The sequence below is a fragment of the Dryobates pubescens genome, chromosome 7, assembly GCF_014839835.1.
Source record: "Dryobates pubescens isolate bDryPub1 chromosome 7, bDryPub1.pri, whole genome shotgun sequence".
In the NCBI taxonomy this organism is placed as follows: Eukaryota; Metazoa; Chordata; class Aves; order Piciformes; family Picidae; genus Dryobates; species Dryobates pubescens.
This window is the reverse complement of record NC_071618.1, coordinates 6,230,902-6,256,727: the sequence shown is the minus strand read 5'-3', so window position 1 is coordinate 6,256,727 and position 25,826 is coordinate 6,230,902. Positions and strand designations below refer to the sequence as shown.

The following is a 25,826-nucleotide window of genomic DNA, read 5'->3' as shown; positions in this document are numbered from 1 at the left end:
TGTCTCCACAAAACAACTGCATGGGTAGTTGAGATACTTGTATCTCAGTGCATAATCTCTGTTGCCTCTTGGTAGTTTAAGACTTACTGGATTGTGAATTCGTGGTTGGAAAACCACTGAGGAAAGCAAATGAGTCCTGGACACGTGGGAAGTCAAGATGCTATCAACTCTGACACATTGCAAGTTGTATCATGGTTTTCAAGGCATCCAACTTACTATGTTTTTCTGCTGGGATGGTTTTACCTTACATGTCTTCCTGGGAGTGGTGGGGCAGTAGCAGTCCTGTGCCAGCTTTGTATGTTACTGTACCAAGGCAGAAAGGGGGGACAGGGACAGCATTTGCACTCTAGTTTTTCAAACCTATAGATGGTGACTGGGAGCTTGTTATGAGGGAATGAGACACCAAACCACATTCCTTGGGAACAGGACAGGGGGAGAGAAGAAACTGTGATGGGACATGGAGCTGTAGAGTTGTGCAGTCGAGGGTAGGGACTGGCCCATATCTATGATCTTTCAACAGCCGGAATGTGTGAAAGTCTCCTATCAATACCACAGGAGTGCTTACAATTCACCCAACTAATCCAAGGAGATGCTTGCCATCCCCTCCCACAGCCTGGCCCCATTCAGCCATCTGGTCCTGCATGCAGATTCCTTCTGCAGTCAGGGGAATGCCATGGGAACACCAGTGCCGGGATGCTCACATGCAGACATGCACATGCACTCGTGCACACACACGCCTCCAGCCTTCTGCTTCCAAGAGCATGCCTTGCATGCTCTTTCTATGTTCTTCCCCAAAGAGCAATAAAGCCCATGGGTCCTCTGTGCTATAAAATTAGGATTGCAGAGGTGCCAGAAGAATTCTGTGCCTTAGCATCCAAACAGCTTTATCTTCGGTTCGTAGACAAACTGAACTTCCTCCTGAAGCTAAAGCACTCTCTGTCTTCTCAGTCCCTGGATCTGCTTCCCCTTATGGTTGGAGAATGCAGTACAGAAGCACTGGAAATGTGTTAGAGGAATCCACTACGGACACTTGAGAAATCCTGTGACAGCATTATGAGGCAGATAAGCAGAGGCGGGGGGAGAGGAGAGAGAAGAGGAATAGCTCTCAGAGACTGCTTGGCAGCAAAGGCAATGCCTGAAATATCTATGGGGAGTTTGAAAGCATTTCCTAACATCAAAAAATGTGAAGAAGAAAAAGAAATTTTGATCAATGGCTTATTGCCCTTGATCTAAGCAAAAGAATTCTAGCCAGTCAGAAATAACAGAAATCTGTTTTATTGTAAAGCTGAAGTTTTCTATGTTTTGACAGCTGGGGATCATGCTTTTGGCTGGGTTATTTGCCAGCCTTAAAATATTCATCACTGAGTTGCCAAGGTTTTGTCCTGTCAAACTGAACTCTAACGATGAAGGAAAAGGTGCTGGAGAGATTTTAAGCATGAGTTCTCTGCCCTGAAACAGAACTTTGTGGCCTGAATTCACATGCCTAGAAAAAGAAGTTTCTACTCCCTGGCCAAGATTCTGGTGAATCACTTGCTAGTCCCAGAGCCAAGATTTGCTTTCTTGAGCATGGGAAGCAGTGGCTCATTTGTGATGAAGACACCCTCTCGTCTTTTTTGAGAGGAAATGAATTAACAGTATGTATTCTGTGAACAAATCTGGAGAGAACCGAACTGAAATATCCTAGATTAAAGCATCTTTACTGAGGAACAAACTAGAATGCACTTTAAATTGAAAAGTCAGATCTGACTCTGAAAATGATTGGGGAAATGTTGGTGTTGGTGGCTCCAGGATCAACTCAGATATCTTACAGAGTACTCAAATATATCAGTGTCACAGAACACATTCTTTGCCATTTTGATGCAAATCTTTATGTACTATTCCAATGTTACTTTTTCTTAACGCTTTCTATATTTTGATACACTTATTCCAAGAATTCAAATCAGGCTCTTCTGCTCTTGTGCAATTTGTTCTTCTTACATCTTGCACTGCTTTCATCTAATCACTGAAGTCATTATTGCTCTATTTCATGCCTATACAACTTAGGGGGGCTTTCTTAGGTGAACCAATTACAAAGGAAAAATATTAAATCATTTTGTATCTGACAGGAAGTCCTCTTCCAAAAATTCACTGTCAGTCATATTGACTTTGTATCTGCAAAATCTACTTTCATCAACTCTGTCCTTCGCTTCCTTTACTAATTCCCAGGGAGACCACTATTTCTGTCATGTCATTTTATATCTACAAAGTCCTTGCAAATGCCCAACACTTCACTCTTGAGACTGATATTCCATTTTCTGGATAAGGAATTAAATTTCTTTAGTGGTCATGAAGTGATAGCAAACACTTTTCACTCAGGGACAAGTTCATATGAGAAGCTGCAATGCACAGACTGACGGCAACTGAAAACTGAAGGTGCACCAGCATGCAGGATCAGGTCCTTCAGGCAGTTTCAGTTCTACCAACCAATAGCTTAAGCAGACAGCTGTAACGTGAACTATGGACAAAGAGCTGCTGGGTTTACAAAGACAGATTTTCAAAAGGCCTTTGATCTAGCATCCAACCCTACATAAAGACAGAGTGGGTGACTAAGTGTTCAGATGGGAGGCCTGCACTGAAACACTTTGCCAGGTGGGATCAGGAGCTGAGCTGCAAATTAGGGAAAGGCAGAAGAAGGTGCCAGCAGAAAGGGGAAGTGGTGGAAGTGGAAATCTCTCTGGTCATGTCTACACCGCCATACAAAACCAGGCCAGGATTTAGCATCAAACCCTGCTCTGCATCCATTATCCATTGTGCTTTTGTCTTGTATCCACTAACACTCTTCCAGGACATGGTTTGGGACACACCACGTATCAGAACAGTTATCAGTGAGCAGTCTGGGTGCAGCCACCCTATTTTGGGTGGAGAAAAAAGCTTTAAAGTGTTGATGCAAGTCATGCAGCGACACTTGCAGGGCCAGTAATCAGGTCTTGGCTTGTTCTATTTTGTAATGTAGCACTCATACCAGGATCATGCCAAATAAACTGTGTCATTTGAGGAATATAGCTATTTTAAGCAGAAGGACCTGTACTTGAGAAAATGAGTGGTACTGATGAGGACAGATGTTTACTGATTCTATATTTACATGCAGAATTGTTGGTGCATGGTCAAAGGAAATTTTCTGAAGACATGTCTCTTGTTATCTTAACATCAGTAAACAATGGCCCAGTGTATTTTCCCACTTCTTGTGGCTTGTCTGGGAGTCAGAGTGGATGGAGAGCAGCCAGGCAGAAAGGGACCTGGGGGTACTGGTTGGTAGTAGGCTGAACATGACCCAGCAGTGTGCCCAGGTGGCCAAGAAAGCCAATGGCATCCTGGCCTGTATCAGGAACAGTGTGGCAAGCAGGAGCAGGGAAGTCATTCTGCCCCTGTACTCAGCACTGGTTAGGCTACACCTTGAGTGCTGTGTCCAGTTCTGGGCCCCTCAGTTTAGGAAAGATGTTGACTTGCTGGAATGTGAACAGAGAAGGGCAGCAAAGCTGGGGAGGGGTTTGGAGCCCAAGCCCTATGAGGAGAGGCTGAGGGAGCTGGGGTTGCTTAGCCTGGAGAAGAGGAGGCTCAGGGGAGACCTTATTGACATCTACAACTACCTGAAGGGAGGTTGTAGCCAGGTGGGGGTTAGTCTCGTCTCCCAAGCAACCAGTACCAGAACAAGAGGACACAGTCTCAGGCTGCGCCAGGGGAGGTTTAGGCTGGCTGTTAGGAAGAAATTCTTCACAGAAAGAGTGATTGGCCATTGGAATGGGCTGCCCAGGGAGGTGGTGGAGTCACCATCACTGGAAGTGTTTAAGAAAAGACTGGACGAGGCCTATGGCAACTTGGTGCCATGGTTTAGTTGATTAGATGGTGTTGGGTGACAGGTTGGACTTGATGATCTCAGAGGTCTCTTCCAACCTGGTCAATTCAATTCAATTCAATTCAATTCAATTCAATTCAATTCTACTCTATTCTGTTCAATTCTATTCTATTCTACCCTATCCTATCCTATGCTATCCTATCCTATTCCAGGGACACAGTTTAAAGCTGCAAAACAGATTTGATCTCTCAGCACATTTATATGAAACATTTAATTTTACACTGACAATTTTTCAAATATTTTTGTATCCTCTGGCTAGGTATAACAGTAAGGAATTGGTGTAGGCTCCCCAGAGGGGTTGTGGAGTCTCCCTCTCTGGAGACTTTCAAGACCCATCTGTAGGTGTTCCTGTGTGACCTGTGCTAGCTTCTATGGTCCTGCTCGGGCACAGGGGTCCCTTCCAACCCGTAACATCCTGTGATCCTGTAATTCAGTGATGAATTAATGGCCTACTTACTAGTGTGAATTCTTACTTTTTTCTTTAGCAGATACTGAGCCACACATTTTGGAAGAGTTTAATCAAGATCCTCATCAAAAGCCAAATGAGTGGATTTTAAAGAAAGTTTAATTACCATGGTCAAACTACCCAGCAGGATTTGCTTGATTTGATTAATGTAATGAGGAGCACATTTAATAAGAAATCCATTAATTCATTCAAACAAGTCATTTCATCAGAGGTATTAAGCATCAGACCAGATTATGTACAGCAGAAAATATTACAGAAAATATTGGCTGAGGTCAAAGCAGTAGTCATGCTGTAATTACAAGATCTCAGCTGTAATCTATCAGTTGAACTTGGGCAGTGCTCATCATGGCTGAAAATGCAGGGTTCAGATTTTAGAAAGCCCCAAAACCACAGGGGATTACTTCCATTCTACAGCTAGAATCTCAGTCCCTTTCTCTCAGATGTCCAGAAGATTTGGGAACGGGGGCTAAATTCTTTGAGTTTCACATGGTTACACATTATTAGCAAATGATGAAGCAAGAGCTCAAAGGACCCCTGATCCCCACCTCTGTCCTTAAAGGAAATTGAGTGTTTACCATTTGCTCCCTCCTGTCCCTGTGATGTTTTTGGGACAGTCTTGTTCCTAATCTCGAATACAGTGGCTTTGGGGGAGAACTACTGTTTTCTTTCTGGGGAAGGAAACCTTCTTCTAGGAAAAGAAGAAAAATTGACATCAAGCTGGGAATATATAAGAAAAAGAAGAAAAAGTCTGCTTTACACCTTGCTCTCTACAACTACCTTCTTTAGATACATTTCAGCCCTTTAGTCCAACTTTCCTATTTCATGACCTCTCCACCTGGCCACCCTTCACAGCACCCTTCACCTCAGCTCTCTCCTCACTGGCACTCCTCCAGTGCTCCCTGCTATATCTCCCAGCAACTGCAAATGCTCTCTCCTATGATGCCTTGACCACTGTTACTTCTTTGCCTCTTGCCATGTTCCTTTGTTTCAGTCCCCAAATTGCCATTCCCTTCCTGCTGTTTTGTAATGTGTCTGTATGGCACTGAAATAACAAGTGTTCTGCTTCTAAGTGTGCTCATCTGCTTGATCACTTTTTGTGGCACAGTGGACTTAAGCTCTCTGTTGTTCAGGCTTTCATCAGCTACCACCAGCAGCTGGTAAATGAGAACAGCTTTGAAACTGTTCCCTAAGTGGACAGGAGATTGAACAAGGAGCTGAGAAGAGCACAAGCCCAGTTGCAGGTAAGCTCCTCTAGGGGTAGGTGAATACTGAAGACTGCCATAGAAGTCATATTTTACCACCTGATTATGTCAGCAAGAGTATGGCAGTTTACCGGACAACGTATGTGGCAAGATTCACCTGCAGATTTGGAAGTCTGGATCTAGACCTTCAAGAAAGAAGCTGAAATAGAAAACTAGAGATGTAGAAAATTAGACCTAAGGATTTATTTGTTGTATTAATACAGGATAAGCGAGAAAGTAATCCCTGCTGAGCTGAAAACCATAATCTGTAGAATATTTTCTGCTGCTTGCCTTTAAACCACAAGGAAACAAGAATAAAACTAATCACAGTCCCTTGATTTTGTCTATATCTGACTGCTGCACACCAACTGGAACCCATGATATTGGCTTATAAACATTTGCACAGGAGAAAGCATTAACAGTGATGATCTCACCAGCACACTCAACAAGGCTGTTCTGAAGGTAGAGGCAATTCTGTCTTGGAACAAACAACCAAACTCACATATACTGACTCACTACAGCAGCTGACCCTTGATGCCACATTCAGTATCCTTGAGTGGAATCTAGGTGGGAAATCATTGAACACAAATCGGTAGAAGATGCTATCTTAAAATACTTTTCCCACTATCTCCCAGCCTAGCCTTCAAGCAGCCAACCAACCTCACTGAATTTATAATCTAAAGAAAACAACCCAAGGAACAATATATCTGACTATGTCAGAGTTGTAAGTGGAAATACTGCAGTTTATCTCCATAGGCCTTACAGAAACATATCCTACAAAAGAACCATGAAAACCAATGGATCCTCAGCACATCTTTCCCCAAATGCAGCTGACTTCCTACACACCATGTGCCCTCTCTACCATAGTGAAATCACACTGGCAATCAGTGTGTGAAAGAAAAATGTGGTTAATAACAAAAGAATGTTTCCCAAAACAGCCATTCTCCCTCTGATCATTCAGTCCTCATCCTCAAGTGAATCCTTAAAAGAAACTGGAAAGACTAAGGTGAGATTAAAATTAATAATTTGATGGGACACCAAAAATTATTGATTACAACAATACTAATTCTAGAGTGTTGCAGCCACTGCTCTGAGGGCAGCTGCTGGATGCATGCAGACTGCATGATTCCTTAGCTGACCAACTCCTTAGCTAACCAACTCCTTAGCACGCCGTGTAGAGCAAAACAGTAGCATTCCATGTGAGCTAAGAACAATATCCTCATGTTGGCACCCTTTGATTGGGACATGCTGCAGAAGCCATCTCCTTAACATGCTGGCATCTCTTATTGGGAAAGTATTCTAGTTTATATATGTGGTTGGATTTTACTGGTTAAGTGACTGATAACAAGAGGTACTTTGGAAGCAAGAGTTACTTTAGTTAGGGACCTGCGGTTAGGGACTTAGGTTAGGAATGGCTTGTGGGGGTTAGGGCTGCTAGGACTTCTGCTTCTGTTAGTTTGCTACTTCTTCTGGCAAGGGCTTCAGCATAGGGATGATGCAAGGGATATGCTTGGGGCTTCTGTTAGCTGCTTCATCTGTTAGGGGGTTCTGGGACTTCTGTAAGGGGGACTCAGACTCTAACACTAGGGATTCTACAATGCAGCAACTTCTGGGAGGACTTCTGAGATTCTCTTCTCTCTGCATTTCTGGAATCTCATTGCTATACAGCAACAGGATTCATGCCTCCATTGGTCACCCAATGGCCCCCAAAGTGGGGGTAAAAGAACAACACTAGAGCATATAACAATTTACCTTGGACATGACTTGCTGAGCTCAGTTTTTCAGGAGATAATTACCTGTGCATTTCTTCCATCCTGTGTTCAGTAGAGCTGAAGACCTTATTACCACTCCTCTTACTAACATCCCCTCTGTTCCTTTCATCTCAGAGTACCTGACAGATTAATATAATGAAAGTGAACTCAGATAAATTGCTTCTGATTTTTGCTTATCTGGTAATTTGGTAGTTGTGTCCCTGCTTTGTTTCCACCCCCCCGCCCCCCACTTGTTTCAGTTTTCCTATCAGGAAACAGATAGTGGCCCTCTCCAAACATACTCCTTTTGAGTGTTATGACTGCTCCCTATTGAAAAAAATACAACCAACCAACCAAACACACAAACCTTCCCAACCAGACTCCACTTTGAAAATATCAAGCATGGTTCCAGATGTGGCTCCAGTTCTGATTCACAGATTCCTGTTTTTGAATAGTTACATAGCTTTTAGTGTGATATTATCCAAAGCTCTCAAATTCTAGGAACACAGCTTAACTGCCCAAACATCAGTCACTACTTCTAAAAGGCAATGAAGCATTGTTACCTCAGATCTTTGTAAGATGAAAGTGAAATATGATGTGGAGGAGATACATTGTTCAACACAGGACAAGTATGCACCACCCAATCCAGTCAGGCATGAAAATATATACTGTCGCTTCTCTCTGACACTTTCCAGGTATTGAACTGATCTTGGGCAATACTCATTGCCAAATCAGTATCTTAGGAAGGGACTTAATATAATTTTGTCTAGGAAATGTCAGTGTGCAGTCCCACATGAATGAAAATATATGGACCTCTAGAAGTTAATGGTAAGTTTTTTAGGAAGTATTAAATAAGCTAGTACACAAAGCTCTGAGGTAATATGCAGATCTGCCACCTTCCATTAGATACCATACACTTCCTCAGGCTTGCAAAAGTGTCAGGCATTGTACTGCTCACACAGCCTGCAGTCCTTGATGCACACGTCAGAATCGTTCATTGCAAACCAATACCTAAGTTTTACATCCAGAGCAGAAGTTCTAATCCCTCTTCCTCTCACTCAAAAGACACTCAGAGAAAATTCAGGATTAAGGAAAGGATTTTAAAACCTGTATTTCTGATGTTGTGAAATTAGTGGTTATCTGTGACCCTGGCCCCATATAAGACCTGCGACTTCAGCATTACAATGTACAAAGTAAATGTTTACTCCATACGTGCATGTCACCATGGAAAAGATTGGGGGAAAGTATGACAAGGATTTTTCGCAGGTGCAAAGGAAAAGCAGGCCCCACTTCTCTTCCTTCTACTCAGACACACATCAAGAAATTGCTTCCAGTAGGCAATTTGGGCTCTGCTGGGCAGTATGAAGATAACTCTCAGCACTGACAAATAGGAACTGATAACACAACGTAACCATTTGGTCAAAGTGAAATATTTGCCAAGAATCTGAAAGGCTGGGCTTTTAAAGCAGCTCTCTGTGCTGGCTTGCTGGCTATGCTGGCTAGCAAGCTGCACAAAAGATGGGCACTCAACTGTTGGTCTCACTTCTGGCTCCTAAGAGACCCAGCCTGCACTGCACTGATCCTATGTCCCAATGAGCTGTATATAATTCTTTTATCCCCATTTGGCCATGCAATTGCAATGAAAGTTTCTGCAAGAAACAGGTGTTTCTGGAGAAGTTAAACAGCTCACAGGTCAATGTTTTACTGTGCCTGGGGCACCTGCTCTGGGGCTGATGTCCTCATTCTTCCACACAGTGAGGCTTTGGACTTGGCCATTTGATTTTGATGACCAAGAGTTTTCTGTAACACCTTATTGTGCCATTGCAAATTTGAAGATCCAGGTGCCAGTCGTTGGAGGAAATCTGCAAATTCAGTGATTTAGTAGCTCAACTTCATTTCCCATGCATGAGAGCAGTGTTGGGAATGGTGTGGTTGAAAGAATGAACTGTGAAAATAATGTGAGACACGGATGCCCAAGCTGGCAGACAATGAAAACCAGCTTCTACCTTCCCAGATGACCTCAGGGTGGCCTCTCAGGTGGCCTCAACAGCACCATGGCAGGGAGAAGCAGCAGGAGCACAGAGCATGTTGAGGGTGAAGTGGCCCTTACCTTCTCGTTCTTCCTCTCCTCAGCCTTGCCGGCAGGGCCAGGGATAACAGGGCCACCCAGGGGCCCACCACCCACCTCACCATTGAGGTGGGCTGCGCTGACATTGGGTGGGGTGATGGCGGCAGCAGCGGAGGTGAGTGGGATGAGGGGCCGGGCCCCCGGGGTGGGTGGCTGGTGGCCGTGCTGTGGGGAGACGGAGGGGTGAGGCCGGATGGCTGCTGCTGGCAGGCGGGAGGGAGAGCTGGGTGTCCGCAGGGGTGAGACTGTGGCGGTGGGCCGCTCCGGGGCTGGCACCGGGGAGTGAGCTGTGGAGGGAGGACAAAGCATGGTTAAGCCTCCTATGCACTGCCAGACCTGACCTTTCAGTGGGCATTGCACCCACACCCAATGGAGAGCTCGGATCTCTTTCACAAAATCACAGCCTCTTTAGCCCAAGCAATCTCAGCCTGCAATTGTTTTTGGCTAAATCTCAGAAATCCTCTTCCTGGCTGCAAAAGGCTTGTCTGCAGTCTCTAAACTATCTGGTGTTCCCTAGTGATGCAACAAGGCAATAGCTCCACCTCCCCTGCCCATGCTTGAGATAAATAGCAAGCCTACTGTGTTTTTAAAATACCTGATCTCATTTTAGCTGAGCTGTTTTCTGAGCCTCTAAGAAGCCCTTCCTAACCTAATAAGTTTTGGGGCAATGCAACATGGGGCCTACAGGGTTATACCAGATGATCCACACCAGCCTTGAAGAAGGCAACTACAAAGGAAGGTCTCTTGTTTCAGCCTTAATGAAATGATCAACAGTACATCACTGTGCTGCACAAGATAAATTAAGCAGAAATCCACTGGAGAATTTCTGAGCTCAAACTTATCTCTGCCAGCAAAGTCCCTAGGGGACTATGCAGTGCCTTTTAGTCTTGCTGTCCCTGCTGAGCACACCCTGCCTACAAGTACTAGGAACCAGGAATTAGCACTCATCTGTTTAATGGTGACCATGACACACTGCTGAGGTCAGCTCTCCGGGTCTTCAAAAGCTTGTTGCATGCCTCCCGTTACAGAAAATGTGACAAAGCTCCAGCCCCACTTCCACAATGATGTTGCCTTTGACTTCCAGATTGGTTGATTGCTTAGGTGTAACCTACCTACAGCTCTACCCAAGTATGTACAGACCAGAAGCCAAGCCCACACTCAGACATTCACTCACTTAAACAGTTCAGTAGTAGGACTAGCTGGGAAATGCCCGTTTTGCAAATGATTTCAGGGTTTCATAACCTGGTTTAGTTCTGCTTCAGTGCAAATTCAAACCTTTGAACGATTTTCAGCCACTACACAATAGCCTCTATTCCGATCAGGGCATTCACCTAGGATGTGAACACAGGATCCAGTCACTGTGCTGTTCTTCTCTGCAGAGAACAGGTCTCTAACAGCTGTCTATTCCCTTTGCAGCCAGAGCAAGGACAGCTTCCTAGCTGAAGTCTGGTTGAACTACACCCGCTCCTGACAAAACAGCTCTGAGTCCAACAAATCAGCTTTTCTTTGAACAAGAAAATGTCTGACCCACTCTGATATGTGATTTTCTTACAAATTCATCTGAAGGATATATTTTTACACAGGAACAGCTGGAGTTCACTCAGTATATAACTAAATAACAATGCTAGAACAACTCAAACAGCTATCTTTGGTTTCTGCAGTTAACAACAGCACCCATTACTAGGGACTGAAATGATAAGGAGTGCCATTAATCATACTCACTGCACAGCTGAACACTCCTGCCAGGAGGGAATGTCAGCCTTATACCCCTTTATCCAAAGTGATATGGAAGATGATGAGCCAATGATCCTCAGATTAGCACCTCCAATGTTTACATTGTTCTCCCTTATAGCAATTACTTGACTTTGAAACATTTCTTTCTATTAATGTTGCTCACAACAGATCAACCAAGCTCTCATTAATCAGTCTTGAACTCGATGTGATTTTACCATGTAGCATGAAGAAGGGCCTAGAAGTTGTTATTACAGATGCCTTCAAGACTATTCTTATTATTAGTCACCCTTTCCCCCTCCCTGAATTACCAAGAACCTATATTAGAAAATGAAGTTCCTTCTCAGAGAGCCAGACAGGGCACCACTGGTTATCTTGCAGTGATTCCTTCCATCTGATTTTCCTGTTTAGAAGCTGTGTGATGATGAGCAATCACTACTACCACAAATCTAATTTTCCAGGACAGTTAAGCTTGTAGGGTCAAGGTTTTGAACTACTGGCTGCAGGGAGCAATGGCTTTCCTAAATTTAGAGGAAAAGCATAATAAGGGAATTTCACTGCAGGTACTTTTGTGCAGAAGATTGATTTGATTGTCATATTAGGTACATTGCTTCTTCCACACAGGAAACACCATTCTTTCACATGAAGTTTTCAGACACAAAGGAAACAGAAAGCATGAGAAACAGTGAAATAAATGGCCTGAGAAAAATCAGCTCCAAGCAGAGCTCTCATACTTTGCTCTGTAATTTCATCTGCTTACTGTTACAATATATGCTTTTGCTCTGGGATCTCTGGATCTGGACTGTGCTGCATCAAACATGCCATTAATTAGCAATGCTCACTGAAGGCTATTTTTGTTCTACACTGCTCATATTTCATTTTGGTTGTACTCCTACATTAGTGGCCTTGTCCAAAATTGATTTGTTACTCATGTATACTGCAAGCCAACAGAAACGTGATTGGAATACTGTGCCAGCTTGTCTCTCTTGGAAAGCTTTTCCAAAAGTCAACGTGCATTTCCCCGTCTTGCAGTACTAAAGAGACCTCTTAAGGGTCTCTGATCCACATTCATTATGGAGAAATTATGATGAGGACATCCATATGGAGAAAAATACTGATAATTATGAAAAATTTCCTGTATTTATCCTAGCAAAGGTTTATGTAATTAAAACAACAGTCTCATGAACCTTCTGGAGGTGCTGGAGAACTCCCTTCTTAGGAGGTTTTGGAACAGCTCTGTGGTCCCTGGGTCACCCTGACTGCCAGCTTCTGGAACTTTAAGATGTCAGAGTGACCTTGAGGATTCTCCCCTTAAATCAAGGAAGGTTCTGGACGTGCAGCAGAGCAGCACCGTGGAAGGAAGCTATGGGGCATGCCAAATATGTGAGGCAATATGGTCTGTCACCTCAGTTTCAGGAGAGTCTGTCTGCATGCTGGAGGTACCAGAAGCACCCCAATCACTTCCTGAGAGCCTTGCCCAAGACAAGACATTTCTGCCTTTGATCTGTGTGAGCAGAAGGGCTTTGGGAAGGGTGTGACTTAAAGGGAAATCATAGTAGTATCATAGTATCAGTCAGGGTTGGAAGGGACCACAAGGATCATCTAGTTCCAACGCCCCTGCCAGGGGAAGGAACACCTCACACTAGATCAGGCTGGCCAGAGCCTCATCCAGCCTGGGCTTAAACACCTCCAGGGATGGCACCCCAACCACCTCCCTGGACAACCCATTCCAGGGCTTCACCACTCTCATGGTGAAGAACTTCCTCCTCACATCCAGCCTGAATCTCCCCACCTCCAGCTCCAGCTTTCATCACCTTCTGAACTAGACAAAAAGAGGATAAATCAATTACTCCCCAGTATGACATAGATGGCATGTGAAGTCCTGCCACTGCTGAGCAGTGGAGACTTGCACAGTTCAAGATTCAGATTCACACATGTGTGATTATTTTTTCTTCCCTTTGGTCTGGACTGTGTAGGAGGTGAGATTAGACAGTCATAATGATGGCTTCTGGCTTCAAAAAGTATGAATGCATGACCTTCACTGCTGTGTTATTTCTCATGTGTACTTCCTCTGTTTAGTATCTACGACCTCAGTTTTCAGCAGTCACAGTCCTTACTGGTCTGCCTTTGTAAACACAATGGCTCTTACATCCCTATACAATATAAAGAACAAAATGTTTTAAATTTTGCTGTAAAGTTCCACCAGAGGATTTATTTTACTTTATTCAACATCAGAGCTGTTTAACGTCAGGGAAGGGGGAACAAATTGTACTCTAGAAAATTGTGCTGTACATCAGAAAGGGAACCTAGAAAGAACAGAGGCCTCCTGTTGTGAAAAGCTCTTACTCTCATTTCAAAAATGTGGCAGTATTTTTCAGATCTCTTGCTTTATCACTAACACTAGGTCCTGTTCTGCCTAATAAATATCTTTCATCCCTGAAGCCCAGTGAAATGCTGCTTAATTTTAAGTCCTGTATTACTTGCCCTGTGCTAAGGGCAGTGTTTTCCCATCAGCAAGCCAACTGGATCCAGAACCATTAATCTCCTCAGTATGCAGGGTGCTTGCTCTCACTCAGATAAATTGTATAAATATTTGTAAACACTATAATCTGTTTCAGCTGTAGCAATAGAACAATCTGATAAACACAATGCAGTTCCCAGAGATCAATAGAGGCCCATATATATTACAAGCAAATAAAATGTACTCCAACCTACACTGACTGAGCTGTGACTAATGTGAGAAAGAAAGTTGTGGAGATGAGCAGATCTGAGAGGCTGGTGCTTGAGCAGTATGACATCAACCCTCTTGTCACAGGGCAAGAGGCACCAGTGGGTGTGCACATACCCATCTGCATGGTGTTGCGGGTCTGGCTGGCTTGCTGCTGAGCTGAATACCTCAAGCAGTTATTCAGCTGTGGAGAGGCCGCCTGTAGCTGGGGATGCGTCTGAGGAGCTGTGATAGGAACAACTGGTCTGACAGCTGTGGTGGTGTTGGTATGACCAGCCCCAATGGGGTGGATGGCTCCTGGGGCTCCTTTTGTTGTTGGAACTCCCCCGGCTCCACAGTTCCTGGGCTGCCCAGCTCCTACTGGCACCCTGCATGGAGACAAAGCAGTGTAAACATGCTGCAGAGATCCTGATATATCTAGCCACAACACTGATAAGCACCTCCGGTTGCTCAGGCTGGGGGGGGTGGTTGATGTGACACCCTTTCAGATGTTAAACTGAGATTATATGTTTGTTTTTATAGGACATAGTTGTAAGATGCTAGAAGACATTTTCATCCCTTTATCCTATGTGGGAAGAAGTCCAGGGCAAAAATGGAAAAGATCCCATTACTTTTTTGCTTAAGCTACATTTCTATCTGGATAGTTTCTAATAAAGCCACAAATCTAAATTCAGAAGTAATGGGTATCTCCCAAATGCCATTTTGTGAGAAAGAGGCTATTTCACAGACACTAATGGAGTGATAATTAAACCAGATATTTTCTTATGACTGAACTTGCATACAGCCCCATAGGGAGAAAAAAGGATGGATAACAAACCTCTGTGTGTTTGTTGAAGGGGACTGAAAAGCAGCAGAGTTGGCAGGCTGTGGCGTAGCTGAGCACTTATCCTACCAGTGTAACCCGCCCTAGCCTACACTTGCTAAAAAAATGCAAAAGGGAAGGGAATGCAGCTGACCTTACTGAAAATTCAAACAGAATTGACCCCTCTTTCACTGCTCACTTGAACTGTGTGTATAGTTTGTATTTCATAAAAAGTGTCTGGGTAGAGCTCAGAGGGAAGGAACAAGGCTCCTTCTCCTATGCAAGGAGTTCAGCCCCCTTACCACCAAGATAGAAACTCTCTGACCAGGGCAGGAGAACACTGGGGAGGACAGGAGGACACCAGTGGACACAGACAGCTGCTGCTCAGCAGCTCTCTCTCCAAGTTTCTTTCTCAGGTTTCTTACTAATTTTCTTCCACCAGCAGTAGATGTCATGAAACAGAGATATAATTCTGTGCTGTTCTCTCCCAGGCTATTCCATGTGACAAGGTCCTCCACCAGGGAAAAAAGAGTGGAAAGAATATGATGCAGAAAAAAAATACAGTGGAGAAAATGAAAATGAGACAGTGCAGAAGGTTAGCAAGCAGGGAAAGGATAATAGAAAGGGTACAAGGCCAAACTATGAGGGGTGGGAGTGGGAGAGCATATGAGGCCCCAGAACTGTTTTGTGGGACCACAGAGTGGAGAAAAGCAGAAAGAAGGATTATGCTGAACAATCTGGTATGATTAAGAGAACAAGAAAGACAGAAGAAGTAACCCTAAGAGAATAATGGAAACGAGAAGAGCTAAAAGAGTGAAATTCTGACAGAGATCAAAACATAGCTTGGAAGATACAACACAAAAGTACAAAAGATAGTCATCTGTTCAGCCCAATCCCCTCTCCCCTCAAAATCACAGGAGGAAAAACAGATCTGTGGTGTCACTAACTTCACTCATCTCATGGTACAAAGTATGCCTGGATTAGATTTTGCTAAATGAATCTGGTTTGATTTGGGTTTTTTATGGCTTTTTCTTTTCTTTTTTCTTTTTTAATTTCAATTAATTTGTTTTAAATCAGCCACCAGGTAGGGAAGAGCTGGGAATCCCACCAGGTAGGGAAGAGCTGGGAATCCCACCAGATGGAAATCTTGACTGTCTGTCATCTGCTGTGACATGCTGGCAGGGTAGTAGCAAGGTTCAGCTGGAGCTGACTTGGCCATCTGCACTAGACTGAGTTTGCCAGAAAAGTGCACCTAAGAGAGAGATGTGTTCAGGCAAATAAGCACACTGACATGTACAGAAACTATCTGTGACTCCCACAGAGCTGGACAGACATTGGATGTGGTAGTTTTCCCTGTTGTGCTGTGCCTGTCCATCCATCTAAAGGGTCTTTTTTCCACCATACTCTGTGCACATGTGTGCTCTGGCACCTTATAAATCTAGGTCAGTGCTAGTAAATTCATCAGCAGCATCTTTTTCTTGGGTTTTATAGGGAGTGTCATAAAAACATTTATGAATCTAATCCTTTGTATTGTTGTCAAAGGGGAACAAAGTACGTTGAAAGTGCAGCAAATAGGAGATTTTGTTGCTATCAAATTTATCACACTGAGGATGATTTATAGAGAAACTTAATTAGCTCACAGGATCATAAAAATAACCATAAAGCTGCTCTTGGGTTTTGTAGAAAGCACTTTTGCCCTTTAGCACTTCTCTCTGTCTTGTTCTAGCTGTGACATGCTGCATTTAATAAAGTCTTGCTGATTCAGATCACCAACCCTTCAGCACAAACTTCTTTACTAATTAAGACCTGAAGAGGAAAGGAGTGAAGACAGCTAGGGGGTTCTATAAAATCAGGTAAATACATTTAGGTTGATGAACAGTTGAAGAACTCATGAATTAATGGTGTGGGGGTTTTGTTTGTTTGTTTGGGTTTTGTTGCTGTTGTTGTTTTTGTGGGTTTGGTGTTGTTGCAGTTTGGATTTTGTTTTGTTTTTAACCCAAAATGCAATACAAGAGCTGTTATCAGGCTTAGTTATTGTCTTCTATTTTATTCTTCACTTTTGGTTTTGCCTAGTCCACATATTAGAAAACACTCTGGCAGTTTAGGCTGGGTGCCTCCTACTGCTGCCACACAAGATACACCTCTGGTGCCCCGGGTGTCCAGCCCAGTGGGTGGACACAGGAAGCTGTGTATTTCATCCCCATAATGTCCTGCTCCCTATAAATCTATCAGCAAGGTCTCACACTTCCTCTTTCTTCCCTTGCAGCTCCTGTGAGAGATGCTCCCTATCTGGTAATGGAAAGGGAGTTATCTCATGGCCTCTTGTGCCTGGCTAGGCCTAATGCCAGGAGAAAGGGGAAAGGCAATCTCAGATCTGGCCAGCTGAGATTAGTCTAACAGTGGAGAGGGAGGAAGAAAGAGCCCTGGAGGTTTTGGGTGTACCCTCAGGTAGGGAGAAGGGAAATGCTGGGGAGACTTCTGGGCATGCTTTGGGACCTTCTTTTGTCACTGTGCTTGTAGCTCTCTGTTAAAACACTCACTGCTTTTCTGTTTAAACTTTCCATCACTTCTGCAATCTGTTTGTGTGAGTCTCATTCATTTTTCTGCCCTGGTGGGAGGCAAGAGAGGATCTGCCTTCCAACCCACCACAAACACAAACTGAAGACGGAACAAAACTGGATCATTTTTTTAAGACCAACACTGTCAGAGTTGTGAGGTGTCTTTCTTGGGTGAGGAATGAAAGATGGTGGAGACCATGTGCATGTGGGAGGAGAGACTGAGAGCATTTCAGAAGTGAGTTTAGTTTGCAAACCTGTGATTGCTCTAAAGGAGACATAGGCATAAACATGGCAACATTCAAATGTAAGGAGCATGTGGGGCAAAACAGTCTGTGACAGTCTTGTTCTCAGCTTGCAGACTATTTAAGAGTGGGCTCTAGGCCAGAAGCAACCTTTGATTTGGTGTTGTCCAGTATTGAATTCTGACAAATGACATTCCTCCCCAAACACGCCATTTTTTTCCTTTTCTTATCTTCTGTAGCTGAGAGAAAGGTAACTAAAATCAGACACTTTACTGAACTCCCCTGCTACTTTTGCATTTTAATGGTTCAACATTAGTCCAGATCCAAACAATGAAAAATCTTTCATTTAAGGAAACAAAATCTGCATGAAGAGCTACTGAAAAGACACAAACATTCCTTAGTTTATCTCTAATACATGCCCAGTAATTTGATAATAATCAAAATATCATTTGCCAACAGGTTCTTTACAATAGTAAAATTAGGTTCATCAGAATTTGTAATGTCAGAGGTTGAAAATGTCATCATCTAACACAACGACTCAAGTCTTCTGAGAACATGGGTAGTCTCAATGCTACAACCAGCAAGATCTGCTAGCCAAGCCTGCAATGTCACCAGAAAATTTCTGGAAGAGCAACGTGATTTACAAGCAGAGCTATGCTGTTTTCAGCATCCTCCAGTCACAGAATCCCTCTCAGCCCCAGCTCAAGCACCTTGGTCAGCGGTCCTCACCTTGAAACAGGCGTGACATAGTTTCCTGGAAAGACGCCGGACATGCCACTCCTCAGAGATGTTCCCTTGAACCAGCCGTCCTGGCACTTCTCAATGACCCGGTACATCTCACCTTTGCGGAGCTCCAGCTCGTCATTCTTCTGAGGCTTGTAGGCGTACAGGGCTAGGTAGCTGCAGGGAGAGGTTACACCAGAAGAAAGCACACAGCTGACATCAATTACCACCTGTCCTGCTTCTACCAGCCTTACAGAGGAGAAAGTGAGCAGAAACCCTTCTCAGAAATGGTGGTTAGAAAGGGACACCATTACAGCACACCAAATAAAGAATGGCAGAGACAAGGTCAGCTGGATGCTAAGACAGTAAGGGAATAACTAATGAGATTCAAGGGAGAGGGTAATTTAGAAATTCATAGGATATAATTCTTGCTCAGGAACAACCAAACCAAAACACTGCTACAAAGCAGCATTGAAGTTAAGGAATTCGCAGCAGTTTCAGAAGGACAAGGTAATTACAGAAGCAGCCAGAGTAACCAGGACTTGAGTAGGAAGGTTTTGCAAGGCTAACATTTAAATGAAGTATAAATTCATATGCTTGAGGATGCATACAAGCCACCCTGCTCTGGACTTTCAGAAACAACTCTTTTTATGGGTAGGCTACTTCAAAAACATTGAAGGCAGCTTTTCTTGCAGCTTCCTCAATGGTATTTATGCTGGCCAGTTTTAGAAACAACCCACCAAACAGTTCTGATCTGGTATGGTAATTCCTGTCTTATGTGGGTAAACTAGAAAGTGACTGAGGGCCAGATTCTGAAAAGGGATTTTTAATTAAGTGAAGTTGGCTTTGAACATTTTACATGCAAGTATTCTACTAACTCTTTAATGTAGAACTTTTTATTTATTTAATTACAGCTTTTATTTATTCCCTTTGTTTAGAATCCTTCTTTTTATCTCTCGTTTGTTCTTCTGGTACTACTTCGGGGATGTATCTAATGTTGTGAAATGACTACAACTTGAAGTCCCTAAAGATATTCTTTCTGTTTAGAGAGAGCCTTGTTGAAAATTAAGAATGATTGCTTGCACTTTGGGAAATAATAGAAAGCTGGGCCAGGATGGTAAAAATACACACCCAGAGACAACAACAGGTTTTTTGTAAATATCAGCTGGGGTTTTTTTTTCTGGTATTGTCACCTTTGTACAAATGCAAAAAGAGATTTCTGATAATTCTTGGTCAAAGTTGTGCCTTCTTGATTTTTATTTTTGATTTTCATTTGTGCCTTATAGGCAGTGCAGAGAGATTAGGACAAATGGGGCAACACTTACAGAAAGTGCATTTACACTATGAAGTGCAGCAGAATGCTCTTAGGCTCAGGGGTGGGTGAGAAGAGGCTTGCTGCCCACCTTACAGCAGTGCACCATAGAAACAATGGAAACTATAACCACTGTGACTGCAGACTTGCAGCAAATAAAAATGATACATGGCTTTTTACTTAAGCTTTTCAGGAAGTATAATTGAGAAGAAATCCTGTTAGTTTTCCTGATTCTACTCCTTTATAGTACTGGTAGATTTCTTTATTTTTATTCTGAAGGCAGTAAATAAACAGCAGCAATGAGCAGAATATGAAATATTTGGTAACAGCTCCTTGGGGCATACTTAGGCTGATGTGCCTGGCTCTGTTTACCACATGCATGGGGGTACAAAGACCTAATCAGAAACTGTATTTCATTAGTTGACAGATGGGAGAAAACATCCTGTGCATCCTTTGCTTAGTTTATACAATCAGGTGGGCCTATGCAAGCCTATAGCTGTTCACCTGGTGGAAAACATGCAGCTACACATGAACTGAGGAACATTAAAATGCATTACCTTTGCATGAAATATGGTTGCATGCTTCAGTGCTAATGCTTCAGCACTGTATTCTGCTAGGACATAATGTAAAGTGCCAGACTGCACTCGCTCATGGGAGCAGAAAGTGTGGCTTTGAGGGGCAGCCCTTTTAAAGTTGCTGTTTACACAGGGCTCATATTCAGAACTATGTATAAAGTAGAAGGTCAAGGACAGAGCCTTTTAGATATACTCACTAAGACCTTTCCCCAGAGGGCTACATGTAATAATGTAATTTACAGGTTGAGATGATGGAAGAAGGTGCAAGGAAAATTGCCCTAAGTGACTCATAGGCTGCTTTCCCTTGTAGCTATCTCCAGCTCTCCTTCTAGCTTCTTTCTGTTCATCTCTCTGCAAATTCCCTTGACTCAGCCTCCAGTCAGTCTGAATATCCAACATTACAATAAGCCTGAACGTTCTCTGGAGAGGATATTAGAATCCTTGCAGAGACTAAAAGAAGGTGTACCACAGGCCAGCACAGACTTCTGACCAATCTCTGTATGGCTAAACTGATGAAAACTTGTATGTGATAACCACACAGTGTGACCCTGGGACAATGGAGATGATCAGTGCTTCCTTTGTGGTGGTGTGATCCCACCACTGAATAGAATAGAATAGAATAGAATAGAATAGAATAGAATAGAATAGAATAGAATAGAATTAACCAGGTTGGAAGAGACCTTTGAGATCATCGAGTCCAACCGACCATCCAACACTATCTAATCAACTAAACCATGGCACCGAGCACCCCACCCAGTCACTTCCTAAACACCTCCAGTGATGGTAACTCCACCACCTCCCTGGGCAGCACATTCTGATGGCCAGTGGGCACATGCAGCCCAGTAGGCAACCATATCCTCTGCTGCATCAAAAGAAGTGTGACCAGCAGGATGAGAGAAATGATTCTGCACCTCTGCTCTGCTCTGCTCTCATGAGACCCCTTGTGTGGGGCAGTAAGGGTGCTTGTCCCTGGGGTTTTCTTTTATTAGTCTGCAAAGAGACAGTGGCTTCTTCAAGCACAGAGAGAGGCCCAGCCTGGGTCCACTGCCTGGCCACCTGCCACATGGGGACAAAAGTACACCCTTTGTGCTATCTGAGAGGGGGCTGAGGGAGAGCTAGCAGGGTGCTTACTCTCACACACAGCTGAAAAAATTCAGGCAGCTTCCCTCCTCAGAAAGTGTTTCTGAGCTTTTCCTCTGGCAGGGAATCATGCCCAGTGATCACATTTGCTGAGGTTGATTTTGTCTTAAGCCAAAGCCTTTAGACATTTCAGTGTTCTCTTAATTTTAAGTGTGAAACTTCACCAGTAAATCCTCTACAACTAAGAATAATGTGTGAAAACAACAATCTGAAATCTTGCAAAATACAACAGCAAGTTATTCTGGGCTATGTGAAACAGTGAGGCTAAGGGTTAGGGAGCAAGACCTAAAAGAAGCCAAAATGTTTATTCTAAGTTTCCTAAAAAAAAAAAAAGGCCTAAGAGAGAAAGTAGCTCATGTTCTTGGCCTAGGGGAGCTGCCTGTGACTACTTATAACTCAGAAGCCCCAGGGCTCTGCTTAGGGTTGTACGCCCACAGCTCTCCTACAGTTTTCAGATTACACTTTCTTTTTGACTGGAACTTGGCTCACAAATGCAAAATGACAGACTGGAGTACGAGGCTGCTTCACGAGGGAGATGACAGGAGAAGCATGGGAGTGGGAGCGGGAGGCTTGCTCAGCCATGGAGACAGGGGCATTGACAGAGAGCTGGCAAATGTCCTGATTCAGCAGCTAAATACTGGAAATACTGCCAGTTACTGCTTCCGAGTCTGAGCAATGCTTGAAATAAATTTGTGCCTCACTATGTACTACACAACTGCACAAGGTAACCACAGGGTGATGATGAGACCTCTCCGTTGGGCAATCAGTGATGTGTGGTACCCTTCAGGTATGAGGATCTCACCTTGGCAGCCAAGAACAAATTTGTTTTGGTTCTATTCCAACTCCTCTATTCTCCTTAAAGCAGATTTGCTATGTTAGTTTAGTATTTATTTGTAGATTCAGACCTTGTTTTAGCCTGTGATGGTTTAATCCTTAACTGGGAGTTAAGAGCTCAGATGGGGGCAAGGCTGAGAATCACTCCCCGCCTTCCTCCCTCCTCCCTCCCAACAGAGAGGGGAAAAAAAAGGAAGGGGCAAATCGACCAAACAATAATTTGGAGTCGGGTTGGAAGTAGAGAGGTAAAGAGTTTTCTTTAAACTATATATATATATAACAAGAACAGGAAAGGTTCACAAGGGCAAGGAACAAGGATGGATGGGAGGAGGACAAAGAAGAATAATACAAAACCAGTCTCTCTCTGAAGGGTGCAGAGGCAGCAGGGAGAAGGATCAGGCCCCACCACGTGGCAGAGGAGCAGGAAAGCAGCCACAGTAGTGCTCATCCAGGGGAGGCAGGAGCCAAAAGGAGAGCTAATCTTACAGGGAAACTCATGAGTTCAAGCCTGCAGTGGGCAGTAGTGTTCTTTCTGGGAAGCAATGTCCTCCCTTGGTTGATGGGTTGGACGCGATGATCTTGAAGGTCTCTTCCAACCTGGTTTATTCTATGCATTCTATGTATTCTAATAGCTGCTTTTTATACCCTAGCTGGGCAGGGAGCAGGGAGTGGAACAGACTCAGCTTCCCAGGGGGAAAATGCCCTGCAGGGAGGGCAAAGTACCCACAAGCCCTCCACCCTGCTTTGTTTTATGTTTTCAGAATGGGCGTTAACCCACCACATAGCCATATTACAGAATCATAAAATACTGGTGTGCATATGCATGGATGTCTGTATATAGTTGTACTGCTTTCACAAGTTCTATGTGATGAGAAGAATGGCTTCAGTAGTTTAACTAGACAGGTACCAGATAAACCAAGCAGAATAACATTCTGTTACTCTACACATTATTCAGTAAATCCATATGCCCATGACACGAAGCTCATTTGTTGCCTTTGTTTATGGCACTAAAATGCAACTGGGTAGTTTTGTGGTTTTTTTCTGGTTAACGATGAATGTATCAGGTATTTGGTTGCATGGGACTGCACCTCTACAAAAGCTTTAAATAAAGGAAATTTCTGTAGGTGAGAGGCATTCTGTTTGCTTCATGGTGATTCACGGAGCTATAATAACTACACCAGGAGTCTAAAAGGGCTCTCAGAGAAAGGGGGAAGTCTTGTCTTTCTCTACTCATTTTTCAGCTGAGGCTGAGGCTGGGCCATGTATGAAACGGTGATCTCTCTCTTTTCAGAGTGCTCTTGTGCAGAGATCAGGCTGTCAGATTTCAAACACATGCACACACATGCACACGATTGGAAACAAAGAGTATGCAGTGACTGAGATGATCTGCTTACATATTGAGGGGGAGCTGAACCTTCGGTGGTGTTCCCTGATCTCCAATTATTGCACTTGTCCTGGGACCAGCCACTGTGGTTGCTCCAATTGAAGAGGAATCCTGAAAATACACAAAGAAGAACATACAGGGATTAAGATGAGGCTCAGAGGAAAAATCGTTAAGTTTTATTAATTCACAGACTTTCTGAGGTCATGGTACTACATTTAAAAATATCCTTTTAGCCTTACACATGTGAAAGATACATTTCTGACACAAAGGATATCAAAGCTATTAGCAGCATTTCCATTTACCTGTACCTTGTGTGCAGAACTTAAAAGTTTTAGAATAACAAAACAAGTCAACTGTGGTGGGTTGAAAGGAAAGGCTCCGCTTTCCTTCCCCCACAGAGTAAGAAACCACGGCTAACTCAGTCGGAGAAAGCAGACTATATTTACAAGTATATATAGGAAGCAGATTATATGTAACACCACAAATACAGGTATTGTACAATATATACAGAAATATACAGCAAATAAACACAGTCAGAAACCAGACCCCCCACAGAGGGGGCTTCCCCCTGTGCCCCCTTCACCCCCCTACCTCCCTTCTCCCCCAAAGAGGTAGAAAAAGAGAGAAAAGGGTGGTTAACGAGACAGGAAAAGAAGGCCTGGTACAGGAGTTAGTGCCTCTCATCTGTTAGTTGGCCAGAAGCCCAGAAGCAGTCCAGCTGAAAGGAAAAGCAAAGGGAGAAAACTGAAGGAAAGTTCCAGCTGCCCTACAATTTAAAGTTGCACTTTGTCCATCCACCAATGAAATTCGTTTAGGATATCAGAATGTTTTTGTTCTAGTACCGAAAAACATCTAGCCAGTGTCCCAGTACTGTCCCTTTTCTTAAAGGCACAGCCTCAAACGGTCACAGTCAACTCCTTAGTAAAATTAGTTGAACACGTCCATCTCTGCAATAGTACCGTTGATAAAAGTAAGCTTTCCCCCTCCAAAGCTTGTTTTCATATTTGTACTCTTTTGGTTCATGGTTATGGATAGAGAAGAAGATTTATTCAATTTCCAAAACACAGCCTCATTTCTGTGAACTATCAGGAATATTCTTCTTATGAAAAAGGTGGCAACAACAAAACAGGAGTACCTCTGAATGGAGAAAGCAGGAGTCCAATCTGCTTTCAACACAGCAAATAGATACCCCTTTGATGGGTTGGACGCGATGATCTTGAAGGTCTCTTCCAACCTGGTTTATTCTATGTATTCTATGTATTCTATTCTATACCCACTCTTATTTGAGGACTGATCTTTCCCAGCTATTAATGTTGGAAGGCAAATCTAAATGCAATCATTCATTTTGCAAAGCTTAATACTCAGCAAATGTATGTAGGGCAGGGTCTTTTGAGTTGTGTCACCAAAGTTCTCGTTCTTCCATGTCAAAACTGAATCCTGACTGGAAACTTCTCCTGAAGCAATGCCAAGGCCTGTAGCAACAGATCTTTGCTGCAAAGACAGGCTAGAGCTGGGCTGATGGGACTTGTAACAGTTTGTGTGAGAAAAAGTCTGTTTTTTCAGTAAAGCTAAGCAAATGCCACATACGCATCCATACACGGAGTGGCTCTACAAAGTAAGATCTAAAGGTTATGCACAAATTCCCGGTTCAGACAGAGCCTGTAATATACAACAAAGCTTCTGAGCAGTTCACAAACCTCCAGTCCAGCTTTTCTGTTTCTAAATGCTAGTGAACAGTAAATATTGACTTATTTTAGGAACAGAACCATTAGGACATTTTTTGCGCTTAGAAACCAAGATGCTGAATTAAACCCATCACTCATTACTACTTAATTAATGGATTCCAAAGTGACCTTATTCCAAATAACCCATATAATTATTACAGTGCCATGACCTGATAGTGCATTGCTAAGCTATATTGCTTTGCTGCATATTAACACAGTATAATTAGGAAATCATGCAGCAAAACATGAAAACACTGCTCTGTGATGCCACAGCTTTTGGCAACAAGCAGCAAGCTGTCTTCTTTCTCACCATTTATGCTCAAACATGAAGCTGTAGTGACAAGTACATCTTCTTTTTTCTCATTATTTCACCTCACTTTTTGGCTACTTGCTCAAACAAGGAAGGTTTCAGGCAGCTTTTAGTCCTATGTGTAGAAGTAAGCAATCTTTCCAGTTATGTGACTAAGGCTTTACTAATCCTGCCTGTCACATCTGTGAGGTAATATCAACTTACAGAAGAAAACCCAACCCACTCAAAAAAATGTAGGGATAACTGGAGAATGATCCCTCATTTTTTATTTTGAGTTGATTAATG

General features: G+C 43.3%; 1 protein-coding gene across 1 annotated transcript in view; it reads right to left on the bottom strand.

Annotated features, from left to right (window-relative positions):
• Nucleotides 1-25,826, bottom strand: part of SH3RF3 (SH3 domain containing ring finger 3) — a 304,360-nt gene that overhangs the window by 29,463 nt on the left and 249,071 nt on the right. The window contains exons 5-8 of the mRNA XM_054162979.1: nt 23,518-23,618; nt 18,269-18,439; nt 14,055-14,305; nt 9,461-9,765 (exon numbers count right to left, since the gene is read on the bottom strand). Coding sequence (XP_054018954.1) covers nt 9,461-9,765; nt 14,055-14,305; nt 18,269-18,439; nt 23,518-23,618 — 828 coding nt within the window. The remainder of the gene's footprint in view (nt 1-9,460; nt 9,766-14,054; nt 14,306-18,268; nt 18,440-23,517; nt 23,619-25,826) is intronic.